This window comes from Cricetulus griseus, chromosome 6 (assembly GCF_003668045.3).
Source record: "Cricetulus griseus strain 17A/GY chromosome 6, alternate assembly CriGri-PICRH-1.0, whole genome shotgun sequence".
NCBI lineage: Eukaryota > Metazoa > Chordata > Mammalia > Rodentia > Cricetidae > Cricetulus > Cricetulus griseus.
In genome coordinates, this window is record NC_048599.1 from 32,892,810 (window position 1) to 32,912,862 (window position 20,053).

At 42.8% G+C, this 20,053-nt stretch overlaps 1 protein-coding gene across 1 annotated transcript in view; it reads right to left on the minus strand.

Moving 5' to 3' along the window:
- The window catches only part of Cfap61 (cilia and flagella associated protein 61), a 289,348-nt gene that overhangs the window by 99,313 nt on the left and 169,982 nt on the right, over nt 1–20,053 (minus strand). The window contains exons 19-20 of the mRNA XM_027421600.2: nt 13,253–13,351; nt 6,776–6,944 (exon numbers count right to left, since the gene is read on the minus strand). Coding sequence (XP_027277401.1) covers nt 6,776–6,944; nt 13,253–13,351 — 268 coding nt within the window. The remainder of the gene's footprint in view (nt 1–6,775; nt 6,945–13,252; nt 13,352–20,053) is intronic.

Here is a 20,053-nt window from a genome sequence, read left to right on the forward strand (position 1 = left end):
TTAGTTATAAAAGGTATAAGGCTGTTGTTCACTTTATCAGGAGAGAAATTATCTGCTTCTTTCTCTCTTACACACACACACACACACACACACACACAACACACACACACACACACAGCTTCCCCTTATACGATTTCGGCTCTCTTGCTGTTGATACAAACAAGAACAGGAACAGAAATTCTCCTCTTCAATAAGGAAAATGACAATGAAATCAATATAAAGGATGATGGCCAACACTTATCCTTCATGTTGAGAACATTCTGGCGACCAGAGGTCTTGTGCCTTTGTCAAGGAGTTCAGCCATGCCTTAGCCCCATCCAGCCATTGCCAGGGAACAACACTGGCTCAGGATGGCCAGATCTGATTTCTCAAGAAATGTCAAAGCCTTGGGTTTGCATATAGACTCTTGACTTTTTATTTCTGATTCAAATTAAAACCAAACAAACACTGTTGTTAACGCCTTATAAAATGGCACGGTTGGATGAGATTTCTCAGTAGGCCACTATTCTGGCCCTTCACTTTGTCTGCCAGTTGGAAATCGTGTGGACAAAGAGGCAGCCCAGGAAAGAAAATTGAGCCTTTGGTGGATGATCTTTGTGGACCACCTGGCAGATTCACAGTGGAAGACCTCAACTGTGAGTCAGGATGGGCACAAAAGCTTGCTTGCAATACAAGACCTTGAATGAATTACACATTTCACTCTCCCTCGGTCCTTGACTATATTCATTCTATAAAACAGGGAAGAGGGCATGACTGTGAAGGTTCCATCAGCTACCCTGATTGTCTCATAGAGAACACTCAATAGCCTTAAGGGTTGTTACTACCCTGATGATTTTAGGGACAATCACGTTCATCTCCCAGGCATGGGCATTCCTTCTGGAAGCAGATTTTCAGGCTATGAGAAAGCACAGTATTTTCTATCTTTCTGGGTAGATGTCCTAAATCTGGGACATGATCTATGAGCCTAAGTTCTTCTCTCCATAAAGACCCTAGGACAGTCTGAGAACTGGCTGGCCATCTGGTCAACCCCCAAGTCTTCATCCCTACAGCTAAGCATCTCAGTGACTTCAAGCCTCTGTAGGAGCTATTTGTTCTTTCTTTTCCTCAGAGTAATTCTAGGAAAAGAATAAAATCACCAGGACTTTCTGTTTTTGTGATGTAGCCTTTGATATAATCATGTTCAGCAGGGAAGGAGTTTGAAACTGCTGCTTACACTGGCATCATGAATTTCACCCTGTGTTACTGTTAATACTTCTCTGTAAGGATAACTCTTTCCATAGCCGCTCCAGCTCCACTGCCACGTGGGTGCCCAAAATAACATACAGAGACTTATATTAGGTACAATGCTGCTGGCCAATAACTAGGATTTCTTAATTGTTAGCTCTATCTTATGTATCAACCATACCATTAATCCATATATTTTATAAAGACTTATCTTATAGAGGACCCCGGCAGAATGCGTCCTCTTCTCAGGATCACATGGTGACCCCAGAGCAGGGAGAAGGAGGAAGCGAGCAATTTCCTGCTTGTCCCTGCTTATATTCTGAATTTGCCTGCTATGTCACTCCCTGCCTGATCACAAGACTTCTCTTTACTCATTTCCCAGAATCCTCCTTGATTCCTAGTCCAGCCTAACTTGCTTTCTTACTGGCCAACAGTACTTTGTTTATCAACCAATAAGACAAACATATACACAGAAGGACTTCCCCCATCATTTCTCTTTCTCCAAGTTTCCTTTGCTGAATTTTCCTGGTGCTGCTTTTTGTGGATTTGCTTCAATAATCTGTCATTGTGTATTTTTCCATTAAAATAGTTTAATGTTTTGTATTTCTATTTTACGTGTGTGTGTGTGTGTGTGTGTGTGTGTGTGTGTGTGCTGGTGCCTATGGAGGCCAGAAATGCTGATCCCTTGGAGCTGGAGTTATAGGTAGTTGTGAGCCACTTAACATGGGTACTGGGAATCCAACTCAGGTACCCTGGAAGATTGATACACTAAGCCATCTCTCAAGCTCTTAATTTTTTTTTTTTTACATCTTTTTTTCAGCAGGGAGGGCATGCCTACCATGGGGCACTTGTGGAGATCAGATGACAACTTACAAGAATCAGATTTCTACTTATATCATTTGGGTTCCAGGGGTCAAACTCAGACTATCAGTCTTGGCAGCAAGTGCCCATATCCACTGAGCCATCTCATTGGCATTTCACTGGGCACTTTTAACTATCTTTTCAAAACTGATTTATTTTCATTTTAATTTATGTTTATGTGTATATGTGTATGTCTGTGTGAGTGTATGCCACATGTGTGTTGATACCCTTGGAGATCAAAAGACAGGAGTCACAGGTAGTTGTGAGCCACCTGATATAACTTAGGTCCTTTGCAAGAGCATTAAGTGCTCTTAACCACTGAGCCATTTCTCCAGCTCCTTAACTATCCTTTTATTTTAAAAAGAAGGGGGGCCATTTTGATTGAACACTACTTCACATTTAGTATAAACCTGGTCTTGGTCTTACATCAGAGTAGCTTGGAATCCTGACATTATCTGACATATTTTGCATTTCCTCTTAAGCTATTCTGGTTTGTACTTTTACCACTGTATCCTTCTCCTTTCTTTTCTCACGTTTTGTCTTGTCCAGGGTTTGGTGGGTGAGTTTCTGCTTCTCAGCATACTTTGGTTCAGTTCCTCTCAACTGAAAGACTTCACCATTGAAATGCTCCCATTGGGCTTCTGTGTTTGTAAACAATGTCTACTCCTCCTTTTCCATTAATTTCCTGATCTTTATTACATTACTTTACATTGAGGATTATTAGTTTTCTGTTTAGTGATATGTTTAAACTTCAAATTATTTACATTACTGTTTGAAATTATCTATGGAGCTGCTACCTATGTCCTCTAACGACTGTAAAACTCTGAATTCCCTATTTGTTATTTGGAATACAAGTTAAACCAGAAAACAAACAAACAAACAAAAAACAAAGCAACGACAACAAACAAACCAAACAAAGACAAGAGATAATTTTCGTGAGGTCTTGCATATAAAGAATAGCTCCTGACACTTAGGTGGACATGTAGTTCTCAAATTATCACATTTCCTCCAGAATTCTGTGTCATTAGTTCTGCTTTCTTTTGTCATTTAGTGCCAGACACAAGATTGTTTATGCCTCCATTATTTTTATCCTTTTAGGGGGAGCATTTGACAATCTGATATTTTTCTTCTGAAATTTGTTCGTTGCCCCCCATCATTCTCACAAAAAAACAATGAGAAATGCCTCACTCTTTGACATTTGCCAGAATATAACTAAATGAAAAAAAGAACAAAAAAAGTCTTTGATTCTGCTTGGAATCAATCAAGTGAACAATTCTTTTCTGGAGTAGGGAAGAGTTTTCTGCTAGCAATCTTAAATTCTTGTCACAGGTCTGTCCAGAGATGAGACACAGAATCTAGTTCTCAGATGAGAGCATCCCCTTTCCCTTCCATTGTCATTGGAGCTCACTTCTGACACAGGGGCACCTCTCTCAGGTCTGTTCCTGGGAGAGAAACCAGTGTGCATATTCCTTCTTCCCAATCTGTTAGTATCCAACTCTTTTTTTTTTTGCTTTATTTTTCCATTATATTCCCACTCCCCACTGCCCCCAGTTTACCCAGGAGATCTCTTCAATTTCCCCTTCCCAAGAAAATCCATGCATCTCTCTTTGTGTCCTCCTTGTTACCTAGCTTCTCTGGGGCTGTGGATTGTAACCTGGTTATCCTTGACTTCACAGCTAATATCCACTTATGAGTGTACATACCTAGTTTGTCTTTCTGGGTCTGGGTTACCTCACTCAGTATGACTTTTTTCTAGTTCCTCCCATTTGCCTACAAATTTCATGTCATTCCTTCAGCCACACATGTTTGCTTACCTTCTGTAAGCAGCCTGTTTCTGAGCCACAACCAGCTTACTCCTGCAGCTTGTCTCTCACTTGCCTCTCCACTTACTGGCTTCTGGTTGACACCACCGCTTCAGCAGCCTATTCCTCAGTTTTGTTTCGGTTTTTGCTTGTTTATTTGTTTTCCTGGCCAGTGCCCAACTCATATGACTTTGACAAGTTTTCCTCTTTCAACAAGGTTGCCCAAATCTGAGGGTGAGAAGGCAACTCCCCACTTCTCCATACGGTCCGTGATGCATATGGCTGTGTGGCTTCACTAGGAAGCAGGCCGAGAGGAGTGTTCAGAGCTGGCATGTGCTCGCCAACAAAAGTAATAAAAATGGGCTGAAGAGATGGTTCAGCAGCTAAGAGCACTTGTTCCTCTTCTAGAGGACTTCAGTATGATTCCCAGCACCACACCCTTCCTGAACTCATAGCGGGTAGCTCACAGACACCTGTTACTTCAAAACCTGGTGATCTGATGCCATCTTCTGGCCTCTGCAGATACCTGCATAGAGGTAAGGCCTGTGTGTGTGTGTGTGTGTGTGTGTGTGTGTGTCTGTGTGTCTGTGTGTGTCTGTGTGTGTGTGTGTGTGTGTGTGTGTGTGTGTGTGTGTGCGCGCGCGCACAGATACATACACATAACATAAGAATATGTTTAAATTGGTGGAAGGGACAGATAAGGGAGGCAGAGGGTGTTAAAAATGAGGTAGCTAAATCCTCTTCCAGAAAGGAGAGGTCACAGGCAATGAATGACATCTACGGAGTAAGGCCAAAGGTCCCATAAATGAGCTGTTTGGAACCCTGAGAATCATGGCTGAAGAAGAGTAGGAATTTTTCAAAGTGGGGAGCTCAGAAAGGGGAAATTGCAAGTAAGAGTAGTCTAGGCGAGAACCCAGCCCTCCCCACCGGCTGTTCTGTACTACAGCTCAGGGTTTTGAAAAAAAAAAAAACTTACATGGTGTATATTTAGATATTGAAAATACTGCAGAATGTTTTAGACTGAGGTGTGCTGGCTAGAAGCTAGGGTTTGGAATTATATGTTATGAAATGCTGTCTTCTTGCTTTGGGTTTAAGCTCCACTGTCCTCATTTTAATTTTGCTTTCAAATCTGGGACAAAACCATGCGAGCTGGAGTGAAGGACACTGGAAGAGACAGAGAACCGGAAGGTCCCTGGTGAATTCAGCTGCCCTTTCTCTTTCACTCTATGTACCTTTGATTTTTATGTCCTTCTGGAAAAATTAAATTGGAACTCCCCTTTATCACTTCTTCATTTCATTTTTCCTGTTGTAAAAAGGGCAAGAGCTTAATGTGCTGTCGGGTAAAGCTGCAGGGGCAGCTGGGCACACATGGGCAGATGCCCGGGTCTCTGGGCAGCTGGGCACACATGGGCAGATGCCCGGGTCTCTGGGCAGCTGGCTGAGTCCTCTGCTCCATTTCCAAAGTGTGGGATCGCAAGCAGTGGCTGCAACCAGTGGGCAGGTGAGGGGGGAACAAGCTAACAGGGCACAGTGTATTTCATTATTGTTTAGTGAAAAAGTAGAAGGAATTCTTAAACAGCAAAAGGAATCGTCTTCCCACCTACTTTTATTCTTTAACCAGGAAGACTCCAAGAATAAGGCTTTTTTTTTTTAACTTCAAAGATTTTTTTTTTTTTTTTTTTTTTTAAAGATTGATCCAAGCCACTCAAGTTGCAGTCCGTTCACAGCAGCATTGGCCTCCCTGGGGAGCTTGCTAGACACTCTTATCTCAGGCTCCCCTACTCTGATTGCTCCCTGCTCAGAGCCTGTGTCTTAAAGGGATGCTCAGGGGTAGTGTGTGACCAAGCAGTTTGGGAAGTGTTGCTGAAGGATCATATTAGGCATTCTATGTCAAGAAAGTTAAGTGGTTCTCCACCTCAGTTCCAGCTGTCTGGGAAGCCTAGTGAAAACACTGATGACCATTCCCACCTAGCACAATTGAAGCAATTCCTGGGGACTCGGGTGTAGATATGTTTTGAAAGCACCCAGGGAAGTCTCGAAGTGCAGCCAAAGCAGAGGACAGCCATTCAGTAGTGCTGAATAGCAGAGGCTATTATTCATTGCGTGCAAAGCTTGGGTAGCCTGAAGACCTGCGGGGCCCTCTGTGCTGCCTCCTCCCTGCCTTTAAAATGTGAAGGAACCACACACACTCCCTTGGCAAATCCACAACTCTGGTGAGATGGTTTCAGAACCCATAAAGTAAACCTGCTTACTGGAAAGATGGTTGATTTTCATGTACCACACAAAAGAGCACTGTGCACGGCAGTGTGGGGGTCCCAGGACTGCTGTCCTCAGCAGGGAGAAGCTCACGTTCTAGCCAGCCATGCTTTAGTCAAACATGGCTGGAGTACTCAAGCAGAAGGCATGGTCACTGGGAAACTAGTCAATCTGATTTCCTAGTTTTATAACTGAGAGACAAAATAAAATAAGGGTTGACAGAAGGTGCACATGTTTGAAATACTTTGGCGTGAGCAGATCGCCCCAGCCAACTGCTAGCCTCTTGAGGCATAAATTAATTTAGCACAAATGCATGCCTGGTTGGGTCTGGAGTCTGCTGTGATGATCCATAAGTGTTAGACTTTGGGACAACAGCTTCAGGAATGACATTTCTCCAACTAGCTGTGATTTTTTTTTTCCTCAACAGAATGTTTTTCTTGGAATGGCTTTCCTTGGAGGGTTTGCAGACACCATTCTGGTCATGTGTGCAGGCCTTCTGAAGAGCACTTTTATGAATATAGAGTGGCAGCTGTACGGGAAGACAGGACGCTCTTTACTGAGAGAGTATGCGCCGTAGTGAGCATATTGCCATCTCTGCATGCGCCAGCAGTGTCCCGGGTGCACAGCCTTACCTGGTACTGCTGCCCGGTACAGAGAATGAGGTGGTCGTAGAACACAGTCTCATTGTAGGAAACCACAACGTGCTTGGCTGCTCTGTCTATGCCCGTCATTCTACCAACCACAACGTTGACCCAGGAGCACAGTGACATCAATGCATAATCTTTATCATTAAAACAGTGGCTGCAAAGAGAGAAGCTCCATCAGTGACATTTGAGCAGCTGACAGTGGGCATTAATTAGACATCTGGCAAGCTGGTTCAAGTCCCCTAGTGAGCTAGGTCGGTGCTCTTGCTGTGAGCTTACCAGGACCAAGACTTAGAGATTTTTTTTTTTCCTTATGAAATACTTAAGTCACAAACTGACATCCTCCTATTAAGGCTAAATTGCTCCACCTGGCTTAGACAGGTCCAAAAGGGAGGGGTGTGTGACTATGTAAGTGAGGTCACTTAGACACCCCTCTGTCCTTATTTCATGGTGATACAAATTCTACTTGAACTGTTAAATTGTCCTACTGGCCACAGACTTCAAAGGAATGTAGAAGAAGGAATATGACACTCTGGGGGAGCCCCAAAGGCAGGTGTCAGAGTCCAAATATGTGGGAGACCCTTCCTAATTGCTGCTAATTTGGTGTATAGGACTCATTCCTTGTGACCTAGTGACAAACCCCATTTCCAGAAAATGTCACGGAGTTAAGTTCACAGCAAATGCAATGCCTGGAGACTTGGGAGCCCAGGATGTAGGGCAGAGGTGATTACTACGGGGAGCCAGCACATTCACATACATCAGCCTAGAGTGGGTGAGAGTGCCAAGGTTATGGGCTACTGGGCGCTGCATGGGCTTTCTTTCTTTCCTTTTTTGTCCTCTGGTTCTGTTTGAATTGCACACTGTTGTGAAGTAACAGAAGTAGGATTCTTGTGATTTGAGTTTATGTAGGGAGGGTTCCCCCCCCCCGTGGGGGTTTATAGAATTTTCTCAAAGGTTTCACCTTGTATAGGTGACATTTTAATGACCCTAATCCAAAGACTGAGAATCTACAGTGACAGGACAGCGGGTAATTCATTTACATTTAGGCTGCATTATTTTTTTCTGGAAAGAACTGTGCCAAGGTCTGTATCTTTCTTCTTTTGCCAATGAGCCTGGACCCCAGGGACCCTTTATCCCTGATTCCTCACCTCTCAGTACAGGATAATGAGCCCATCCTATGTGTCTCCACCTCGGTGCAAGATGAACTTAAGGATGTAGGAGATGCTGTTTTGCCAAGTGTGATGCATATGTGTGGGCTCTTATTCTAAATAATATTAATGATACATAATCCTGTTTACTCTCTTTGGAGGCAAACAGGACTCTGAAGTGGTAATGGGAGGACATTTTTTTCTTTTTGATCCACACACGAGTCTAGTCTCGCCACACAAAGAATTCTAGTAATGGATGCACATTAGACCCCGTTAACGGGGCCCGTGAAAAGAGATGGGAGCACTAGGCTTTGTGTTTCTCCGAGAAACAACGCTTAAAAACAAGAAAATTTCCTCTTAATAAAAAAGGAAAATAAGGGGCTGGCCTGTCACAGGAAAATAATGGATAGTGAGATGAAAATCTTTTTAAAAAATTGATAGTTTCACAGGAATATATGAAACTTCACTGTTTCCACACAGTCACAGGAAACACACAAAGGACTGTTTTATTTGCTATGTGGTCCCTACTGTAAGCCATCCAAGATGAGAAAAAAATTAAATATAGTTAGTGCCCAGGATTAGTCTTAGGAGGATTTGTCCAAAGATAAAAGCTCTCTGGGGAAATTTGTAGGTGGCTAAGACAATGCTGTTTCTAATGACAGTGGGACAGTACTATTGGCAATGTCAGAACGCATATTTCACAGCTGGAATCTGAAACACTGTCTGGGAGGAGCTGACACTTGGGAGCACTCTGTTTTAAAGGTTTGCTGAGACACAAGAGGAAGCACTGAAGACTGTGGTTTATGCCTGCACAGTCTTCTAACTTTCTCCGTTTAAAGTGCTGTTGTGTATGCTCACACTCCCCATTTTGCATACTGTTACCCCTCTGCACTGTCTGTAATGTCTCCATCAAATGTGTGAAACTATCTATTGGAAAAATCTCCATTTTTTTTTGATAGGCAGCATTAGGAGCCTAAAGACTTCAACACAGTTGAGATTGTTCCATGGCTTCACACCATTGCCTGGGTCCTCTGGAGAAAGGGACAAGGAAGCACAGAAGTTACACTGATGAGAGTTCATCTTTCACAAGAAAGCTTACGACTTTGGGAGCTCATCCCACATGGAGGGATGCTCTTTCAGCCTGGACACATGGGGGAGGGCCTAGGCCCTGCCCGGGATGATATGTCAGACTTTGGGGGACCCCCATGGAGGGCCTCACCCTCCCTGGGGAGCAGAGGGGGGATGAGGTAGGGGTCTGGTGGAGGTTTGGGAGGAGGGGAAGGAGAGGGAAAAGGGACTGACATGTGAAGCAGGTTTGTTTCTAATTTGAACTAATAAATAATCTCTTGGGGGGGGGGAAAGAAAGCTTACTACTGACTCAAACACCATGTGTAAGGAAACTGGAGATGTAATTTGGTGGGAGAGCACTTGTCTTAAATGCACAAAAAGGAAAAGAAAAATGGAAAGTCGTCTTATAGAAAAATCTGGAGAAACAGCTGGACATGATGACACAGGCCTCCATCCCAGCACTCAGGAAGTGGAGGCAGGAGGATGAGCATTTGAGGTCAGCCTGGGATCCACAGTGAGACCCTGTCTCAACAAACAAACAAAAACATGATGTGGAAATTTCTGGAATATGGCATAGACAAGGTATACAAGTGTGCAAGGTGTGGCCTTCTTGTCAATGTCTTACAGGCCCAAAACCTGGTAGTAAGAAACAGCCCAAGCCCTTAGATACACAATTGGAAGTCACTTCATAGAAACAAATGTTGGGTCTGAGCAGATTCATGCCTCAAAGAGGCAGAATTCTTCAGAGGTGGAAAGAAGCTTGAGGTTTGTAGGGGATTAGCTGTGACACACTGGGAAGAAGGGCCACTGCAATTAACTTTCAATTATTCAGGGTTGATTGGCCAATTAGTGGCTTTCTCCTGCTTCCTGTTCCTCTTCCCTCCCACACCTTCTTCCAGCTGCCTCCTCCGTACATCGTTAGCACCTCAATCAGAGGCTAGACAGGGGTTGGTGGGGGTGTGAGGGGACAAAAATGGCTATTTATAAGAAAATATCAACAACAATAATGAAGCAAAGCACTAAAGACAAGTTCACAGTTCATGTTGAAAAGAAGGAATTTGGATTATTAGGTTTATGTATGTTATATGCACTTATTATTATTGAGCACCAGGATCCCAGACAAGTTCCTTTCTGGGGACGATTTGGAAGACAGTGTCCTGTTCCGGGTGCAGCCTCTGGTTCCTGAGCATCGTGATAACATGAAGGTTCCCACCCAGGTGGGTCTGGCTGCTGGGTCTCGTCCTTCATGGAGAGGATATTTGCTACTTCTTCTGAGGTGATTTTCACCTTTTCGACTTTATAAAATTCCTGCTCTATGGAGTGCAAAATTGGGGGTGGAGACAATAGATGACATCTTAAAAAGAAAATTAGGCAATATTTAGGAGGATTTCCTGAGTCAGAAAAAAAATAGAGCAAAAAAGGTTTAGTTGAGTGTGTTGTTTGGAATGAATGGTTAGATGGTGGGAAAGGGGACGTCTAAGAAAAAGAAAAGCAAAGGTTTGCCTACTGTGTTTGGGGCACATTAAGATTGCTAGTCTGGAGAGAATGGAGAGAACTGAGCAGAAATAGTGAAAGATATTGTGATAGTTTGACTGTAATTGGCCCCTATAAGCTCATAGGGAGTGACACTATTAGGAGGTGTGGCTGTGTTGCAATTAGGTATGGCCTTTTTGGAGGAAGTGTGTCACTGTTGGGGTGGGCTTTGAGGTCTCATACATGCTCAGGCCAGTGTCCTGGACCACTTCCTGTCGCCTTCAGGTCAAGATGTAGGACTCATATCTTCTCCAGCATCATGTCTGCCTGCAAGCCACCATTGTCACACCATGATGATACAATGGACTAAACTAAACTGTAAACCACCCAATATAAATATGTTCCTTTATAAGAGTTGCTGTGGTCAGAGTGTCTCTTCATAGCAATAGAAACCTTAACTAAGATAGATATAGTCAGTGAAAAAGGACAGACCTTATAAAGTTTATGCATTCTAGAACATTCTGTGATGACAAAAGCATTCTGAAGCAAGCTATGCTAGTATGATAGTAGCATGCTAGCTGTTTGAGCCAACAGGGCAAATGTGAGTGAGAAGCTGAAATTTCAATCATTTAATTTTAATTATTTTAAATGGTAACAGCCCCTTGTGGTTTGTAGCTACTCAACTAGACAGTAGAGTTCCTGAAGGCAAGGAACTGATATCATCCAAGTCACATTTGTGTGTGTGTGTGTGTGTGTGTGTGTGTGTGTGTGTGTGTGTGTGTGTTTCTGGGGACTGTGTTGAGAAGCAGAGAGACAAGGATAGAGGTAAGGATACCAGATTACTCCATGTAGCTGTTCCTGCTGCCTATGTGTGCCACATCTGAAGGAAATCAGACACATTGTCCTCACTATGTCACAGTCAACCTCCAGATGGGCAGAAACTTCCACCAAGGCGGCTGATTTAAATTCACATTTCTTGGGAATCATATAATTTATAATGGGAAAGAATGGCTGGAGAGTTAGCTCAGCAGGTAAGAGTGCTGTTGCTCTTGAAGAAGACCTGGGCATAGTTCCCAGCACCCGTGTGGTGGCTCACAATCTCTGGTAACTCCAGTCCAGGGGGCCTGATGCTCTCTTTTGACCTCAGCATGGACACACATGGTATACAGACAGGTAAAACACTCAGCATATAAAATAAAATAAATCTTTAAAAAATTAAGAAAGAAAACGAGAAAGGGAAAGAGAGATGTCCATGGGTCTATCCCCTCTTCCTGGCTAGGACTTGGTGTTATGCTTACTTTAACCAAAAATTCTAAGCATATACTTTTCACAATCAATCAAGAAAGCCTAAGTCCAAGAGAAACAAAATCCCTTGTCTAGACTATGGTAGAAGGAGTGGTTCTAGATCAGCACACACACACACACACACACACACACACACACACACACACACACACACACACACACACACAGCTCAAATCCCACATACTTTTTATTGTGCTGAAAGACTTTTTATTATATAATATATATATATATATAATATATATATATATATCCATGATCTAATAAAGGTGGGGTTGATGGCTTATTGTGAAGCACTTTCCTAGCATACTTGAGTCCCCAGATTGTATCCCTACCAACAAGCAACAGCAACAGAATTCTACAGAGTGAGAAAGGGCCTGGTTCTCCTGGTAAAGAAGGGAAGGGTTTTCCCAGTAGAGGTAAAACAAGTCTTTCTTCAAAAGGAAAGTGAGTCCATCATCAAAGATTCTGCAGAGCCACCACCCCACCTGGAAAGGGGATGACTGCCCTTTCTTTCTCTTCACTTTGAACATTACGAGTTTATTTCTCCAACAGAGAGCCTGCGTTTTGCTACCAGAAACCAATTAGTGGAGGCTGTGTAATAAGGAAATGCCATTTCTAAGAACAGGTGTTGTCAAACAGTGGTTCTGCTGGGACAAGAAGAACATAGCCCTCCTGGCCTGGTAAGGACAGTTCTAAGCTAGATCCAGGTGCCTATGGTTTGGAGGGGGGGAGAGAGGCCCACACCCTAAGTTGGTGCCTATGGGGTAGGCTCAGGGACACAGTTTCTCGGTCCTGTTTCTCAGACCCCAGTGTAGAGGCAGCTGGGCTCATGAGTTGAATCCAACTGCAGGGACAGAGAAGCTGTCTCCCCCATAGATAAACAAATGCCAGCCCTGTCCTGCCATGCTGGACCATTCACTCACTGTCCTGCCAGTCTTAGGTTAACGTGACACAAGCTTGAATCATCTGAAAGGAGGTAACCTCAACTGAAAAGATGCCTCCACAGATGCAGGTGTAGGACATTTTCTTAAACATCGATTTGATGGAGGATCCAGCCCATGGTGAGTGGTGCCATTCATGGGATGGTGATCCTAGGTTCTATAAGAAAGCAGGCTGAGCAGGTCACAAGGAGCAAGCAGTGAGAAGCACTCCTTCATGGCCTCGGCATCAGATTCTGCCTTCAGGTTCCCAACCTGTTTGAGTTCCTGACCTGACTCCCTTTGATGGTGAACAGTGATGTGGAAGTGTAAGCCAAATAAATGCTTTCCTTCCCAAGCTGCTTTGGTCATGGTGTTTTATGGTCATGGTCATCACAATAGAAACCCCAACTAAGACACACTCTGATGGTTTGAACTTGTATTTCACAATTAATGCCTACTCTAGGAAAAAAGGCCCTCCACGTCCCCCTTTGAAATCTATCATTCAACATAAAAAAGACGGCACATGAATTAGGAAGGAAAATGAATCATACTCGCTTGCTAGAAATCTCCTTTGTTCGCTGCCCCAAAGTTTTTTTCCGGGGAGTCCATGAGTTGAAATCAGGGTGAGATTATTAAACTTCAGGTGAGAGCTGAAAAGAAATAAAAAGAACAATTTTTTTAAAAAAAGTTAAATATGATTAAATGAAAAGTTACTGTGATTCAGTTGAACTTTACTTCATGTATCATTCAACTCTTGGCTTTTTCTTTGGAAGGAGACGCTCTTTTCACACAAATCTTCAAATGGAATCTTCACAACAAAAACAGACGATGGTGTTGAAGTGGCTAATTGCAGAAAATTCTAGAGGCTATGGAAGTGTATAGCAGACACTTTGGCTTTTTAAAATTGCTTCTCCCGAAATAAAACAAAAGAAACCACAAAAATTGGTAGGGGGGAGATAATTTGCATAAACTAATGGAAAGTTTGAGGGTCAGCCTGCTTACAAGAAACTGGACTCCTAACCCCCCAAGGTACAGCATTCACTGTGAATGTATTTCTCCCTGGAGTCCTCAGGGCAATATGATGACTTCATTAATATTATTAGCTTTATTTTCTCAGGTACAACTGAGGCACAATGGTTTTTCTTTTTCTTTTCCTTTCTTTTTCTTTCTTTCTTTTTTTTTTTTTTTTTTGGTTTTTTGAGACAGGGTTTCTCTGTGTAGCTTTGGAGCACAATGGTTTTTCTAAGGTCACTGTCTGGCTCTAGTGTTGCCTCCCCTAACTTTTGCCTATAGAGTGGTCCCCTGGAATTTGGGAAGGGGTTGATAGGACTTCCCCAGTGGAAACCAAAATCTGATGATGCTTAAGTCTCTGATTCATGATGCTGTAACATCCACACATAAGCTATACACTATCACTTGAATACCTCATCTCAGAATTACTTACAACTTGTACAAAATAAGTAGTAGCTGATATACTGTGTTGTTTAGGGAATGTGCTCAGTGTAGTGAATTGTTCTCATAAGGGTTTTCTGCTGATGCTGGCTAAGTAAACAGATGGAAAACCCCATCTCTATGTGGGCTGCATTGTCCCATAGACTGGAAATCACTCAGAGGCTTTCTCAGGTCATCTAATTCCCACAGTTCAACACCAGCCTTTTCACTTTCTCTTCAGACATACATAGTTACCCATGTCAGGGTACCAGAGTGTCACCTAGCAGAATATTCTAGAGAATCCTTTTTAAGAACAAGGTTGTCTCTTGGCAGAGTGGCATACAATTATAATTCCAGAACTTGGGAGGCAGAGACTAGAAGATCATAAATTCCAGGCCAGTCTGGGCTCCTAGTTAGAGCCTTTCTCAATAAAGCACACCAAACCAAAGAGCCAAACTGCTTTCTATGTGCACCATGCTTTGCAAGCCTGAGGCACTCACAGGCATTATCACGGAGATTAATCTTCAAAACAATCTACACTGGGGCTTTGGAGATAATCGCAGGCTATGTGTATTTCATGTGAAAGAAAGTGAAGGATGGCAAAGGTAAGTACTTTGTTTAAGGTCTGGATGTTCCGAAGCAGCAGGGGTCTGAGAAGCATTTCCTATTTCCAACCCCAGGCAGCACTCCCTCCACCCAGCTGTGCCCCATCCCTGCAGGCGGGCTTACCCTGCACCCATAGAAGGGTCCATGAACTGTCATGCTTAGTGCTCACTCTCTAGCTGCCCTTCAGTATTTCAGACACTCCTGTTGCAATTTGTCCTCTGCATAGTCAGCAAAATATTGTGGGTGAGATCTTATCACAAGAGCCAGGAAGATATCTGTCCCCTAAAATATCTCTGCTTGGTTTTCATGGCCCCCTTCAATCAATCAAAAGCCAAAAAGAAGGCCTTTGCTGGGCCAGAGGAAAACCCCTGCCTTCCTTTCTCAAGAACAGGTTGGAGATTTTCCAACTGGAAATGCTACCAGTTTACGGGTAGTCTGTTAAGTAGCTCTAAAGACAGAACTCTGGGTGATGGCACAGGGTGGGGGTTGGGAGGTGCAATACATTCAGCTGAACCTGCCATTTGAAAGCAGCTAAACGCTATGAACAGTTTTGCTCTCAAGTCTCTAATGACGGCTATCATTTAGGAATGAATATTCCTGTTTAATATGAAGAAAGCCAAGCATGTCTTATCCTCTAACAAAAGGAATAAAAATTCTGACTATCTTCAAGTAGCATAAAGGCCACAGTTAGCCCCGCCTACTTAGGCTGTCACTCCACAAGCACACACAAATGACAGGCCCTGGATTTGTAACTGTCCCCTGGAAAACACAAATGATAATCATGTGTTTACACCACAGACAGTTAAAATTTACTCTGGGTCTGGATTCCCTGTCATCAAAGTGTACTTTATATTGTACTAGTAAGAGCTCCATACAGGCCCTTTTTACATCTCCATGCCGACAGAAGGTTTAATGATGATGAACCTTTATCTTTTACTACTCAAACCATCCCTTTGGTATGAGTAATTTGAATTATCTAATACTATGGATCAAATGACTTTTAAATTTCCAAATTACCACATTATGTTATCCTGGATTATCCTACAATTAAAATTTTTCTCAAAAGATAAAAGAACGTTTCCAAATGGCAGAGAACGAGCTTGTCATTTTCTCTTCTTTTCTTCTTCCTTCTTCCTCCTCCTCCTCCTCTTCTTCAACATTACCTATAATGATGGTTTCCTCATCAAATGTCTGTGCCAGCTGATTTCTTAGGATGAATTAGTATGCCAGTTCAGTGCTGAGGAAGATGGCTCCTCAGAGCCGACGGGAACACAGCTCCGTTTCTCTGTTTCTTCGTGTGTGGATCTATTCTCAAAGTCAGCCTAGATCCATGGTGGCTCTTGGGGCTCCCTCCGCCCGTCACGTTAATATTATGGGCAGAAGGAAGGAAATGTGGTGTTAAAAGGCAGAATTCCTCAAGCCAATTATATCAAGTACAGTTCATGTACGCCAAGAAAAAAAGTGACGTGCCAACTGGGCAGCACCCAGAAACTAGAGCAGTTCCTGAAAACAATGGTAACAGACAGCATTTGAAGAAAAGCCCGAAGAGACATGTAGAACACAACTTAGTCGACTGCAGGTTAGACAAGCATCCCATCAGCCGGCTGGGGAGCTCTGGAACCCTAACCTTTACTATGACTGAACTCACTTTGGTTTGGGTTGGCCCAGTGCAGGAGCCTGTTTTCAAATCAATGGCTTCCTAGCATCGTCATTTAATAGCAGGAAGGACAAAGTATTAAAGAGACTCTCAGGCAGTCCCACGTGACATTTCTGCTTATATTAGAAGAACTCACGGACACTGCCACATGTCTCAACTTAGGCAAAGGAAGTTGGAAACCACGGGTTTTCGTGAAACATAGTGATTATTTCCTCCCCCTAGGAACCACATTGCCCTGTGTTCTATCGCTAAGCATAGAGTGCAGAAGGAACCCTGGGGGCCAACTAGAGCAGTCTTGACTTGGACTCACGTCAGCTCATGCAGGAAGCATGGGGTGAGGACAAAAGAAGAATCTAATGAAACAGGAATTTAGGCAAAAAAAAAAAAAAAAATTACATGACATACTCCACAAAAGTCGCACGAAACAAAAGGAAGGCTTGCACAGGATTATGGGAGCCAAGGGGATAGAGTCCTGCAGAGACTAGCAAGATAGGGTATGCCATCACAATCTTAAGCCCAGAGGATCGAGGCAGAGGGGACATAGGGAGAAATAGGACAAGACGGGGAGCTGTGCCGATGACCCTTAGGAACTGTGGCCACACATCCTACTGCCTGAAAGTTGTCGTTCCTGACTTTTTTTTTTTTTTATTAGCCAGCTCTCCTTCATTTGTACATTTATTTCTCACCAAGCTCCCCAGTCTTCATGCCCACTTCCCCAGGTGATTTCATCCAGCTTACCTATTTCCCAGAATGCACTTGACTATGATTTCATGTTCCTTCTGAGGTATAGATTGAATTTCTAAATGCTCCAGGGTCATCCCAAATCCAGCATGTACAAATTAAGATACTCCAGGGCATTCCAGATCAAATACGCAGCCAAACAGAGCTCTTGGCAGTTTCCACTCCACTCCTTTCTCTGTCAAAGTCATGGCCAACTCACCATGCCTTGTGCTAGGAATTCGGAAGTTCATCTTAGATCCCTGTCCTCATTCCCCCTTCTTATACCAGTTACTGTGTCTGTTCATTTTCATCTGACCTATGTGTTTGAACTCCCCCATCTGCCAGTCCCACAACTGCGTCCTAATACACAGCTCGCTCCTGCCCCTCTTCCACACAGCTACTAGAAATATCTTTTTACCTTAAGTCTTATTTCAGTGGTTTCTGGTTTTGAGAGTCTAGCCTTTGCACACGACCTTGGTAGCAACAGAGCTGAGAAAGCAAGAGCTTGCATGGGCCTGAGAGTCACACTGTCTCAGCTGGACCCTTGGTGCTGGTTTCTTGACCTCAGACAAGTTATTTAACCTCTGTACCTGTAAATGGGAGTGACAGAACCTATGGGTCTTAGGGAAGCTGAAAGGATGAAAGGAGATGGTACCTAAGAATGTTCAGACAGATCATTTTAATGGATATTAACCATTTCATTGCCAGCGTGGTAAGAGTAGACTCACTAGCATGATATGTGAGTCTTTACGGTCAAGGGCTAATCCCTTCCCATTGTTCTTTGCAATACTAACCTTCTCACTGCTTACTGACGGTTCCCTATCCTCTCATGCCTGCATATGGAAACATGCCAGCATTGTCATGTTTTCTCTCTCTTTTATTTTGCTATGGCAATTTACTATTCAATTGGCTACAGCAACATCTGAATACTTGATTTGATTTAGTTCAATTGTAAAGTTTATAGAGCTGGGCATGAAATATTAAGATGAAATGTTTCAGAGTTCACATTTGCTCATGTATGAATATTCAGAAAGTTCCTGCAGACAGAACAGCAGGTCACTGGGTACAGCTTGGCTTTGAGCAAGCACCGGAGGAAAAGGCACAAACAACAGAGACCCGGATAAAACCTTGGTCTCAGATTTAATGGTGTTGGCTTAATGTATATCAACAATATCTAACATCACTGTGAGCCCTCTGCTCCAAAATCAAAGGTCACCATATTGTGAGGGGGAGAAGTTCAAGTTAAGTGCTCAAGCCAATGAGACATTAAACAAGTGCACCTGCATTTTCGAAGCAAATAATTCCAGTGGGGATTTCACGTTGCTGTGGATACAAAGGGAGGAAACAGCTCAAAGATACTTGTAAAGCAGGGAGGGATTAGAGTATCCAGGGAAATAAGTAAAAGGTATTGTGTTTCATTCCGAGTTTCAGCAGGGCAGCTACAAAATTAGGTCTAAACATCCTTATCCTGCAAATAAAGAGGAACACACTGCCAATTTATTGTGAGCAGGAAAAAAGACACATATAACTTTTCACGTTGCTTGTCAGTCTGCTAGGCACTCACTCATTAATTTTTATATTCTTTTTTGCTGATTTTGTGTGTGTGGCATGACAAAGGCAGCCAGCCAAAGCGAGTGATTTAATTAACTGGCTTTATTAATGCTTCTATTTGAACAAATAGATAATGTAGAGGAAAAAAATAATTACCTCACATCCATCTAAATGTTTCAATTTAATATACTAAAATCTCTGCTTTCAGAATTGTCCGAGACAGTGACAAAAATATTTTCCAGATGACAATAACTCCTAGTTTGACATGGATGTGAGACGGGACTGGCTATTTTACAAGTCAAAGAACAACTCAGATGTAACTCTGTATTAAAGATGTAAAACAACAGTGTGCCATTAGTGGTTAAATGCTATAGATGGGAGGTAAAGGTTGGGGATCATTGTGAATTTCCTCAATTAGAAGACAAATGTATTGAAAACAAGTCCAAGCAAAGATTTCTTATAAGCAAAGGGCATATTAAGAAAATGTACTGGGTTTTCCCAGAAAAAAAAAAAAGAACGCTTCTCAGTGATGTGTGAGTGTGTGTGTGTGTGTGTGTGTGTGTGTGTGTGTGTGAGAGAGAGAGAGAGAGAGAGAGAGAGAGAGAGAGAGAGAGAGAGAGAGCTTTGTTTGTATGTTTAGACCATGAGAGACTTTTTGATACATCTCCAGACACTTGTTTCATTTTGTTCAGCCCTGACCCTACTCTCTAGTTTTGGGGACAATCTTGCCTCAGTTCACCTTAGCCAGAACTTTCCATCCTCACTAGTCCCTGAAGCAACTGTGATGGAATCTGAAGAAAGGAGACAGCAGGCTGTTCTCACAAGCATGCCCTGAACCCAGCCATCTTCCAGGAGTGACCTGGGTGCCCTCTGGGGTGCCCATGAATCTGACAGGGAAGGGGCATGATGGCCAACGTCAAGGTCTGTGGGGAACATCTGAAGAGTCAGGATGTCATATGAAATGCTTGTGTACCTGTGCTCAAAGGTTAACTAACACATGAATCCTGAATGAAAAAAAGATCATGTTTGGAAAATGATGAAAATACAATTTGAAGGGTTCCAGCAAAACAGATTAAAATGAATTGAATTTGAGGTTTTCCTTACATTTTATAAGAAATGATTAATAATGGTTTCATACATAGATGCTTTGAGTACATGTTTATATACATTAAATAAGTACAAGCTATAAGTACCAAGATGACAACAATAAAACAAATGAGAAAAGCTCTGTACACAAGAAATGCAAAACATAAGGCACAAATCAATCAGGTTCACATGACCAAAAGCAAAGCATTATGGGACAAAGAACCAGTGACATCACTTCTGATGATGAAGAAAGGTTCATATTTTGGGCAGCAGTGGCCATTAGCAAGGCTTTATTAACACC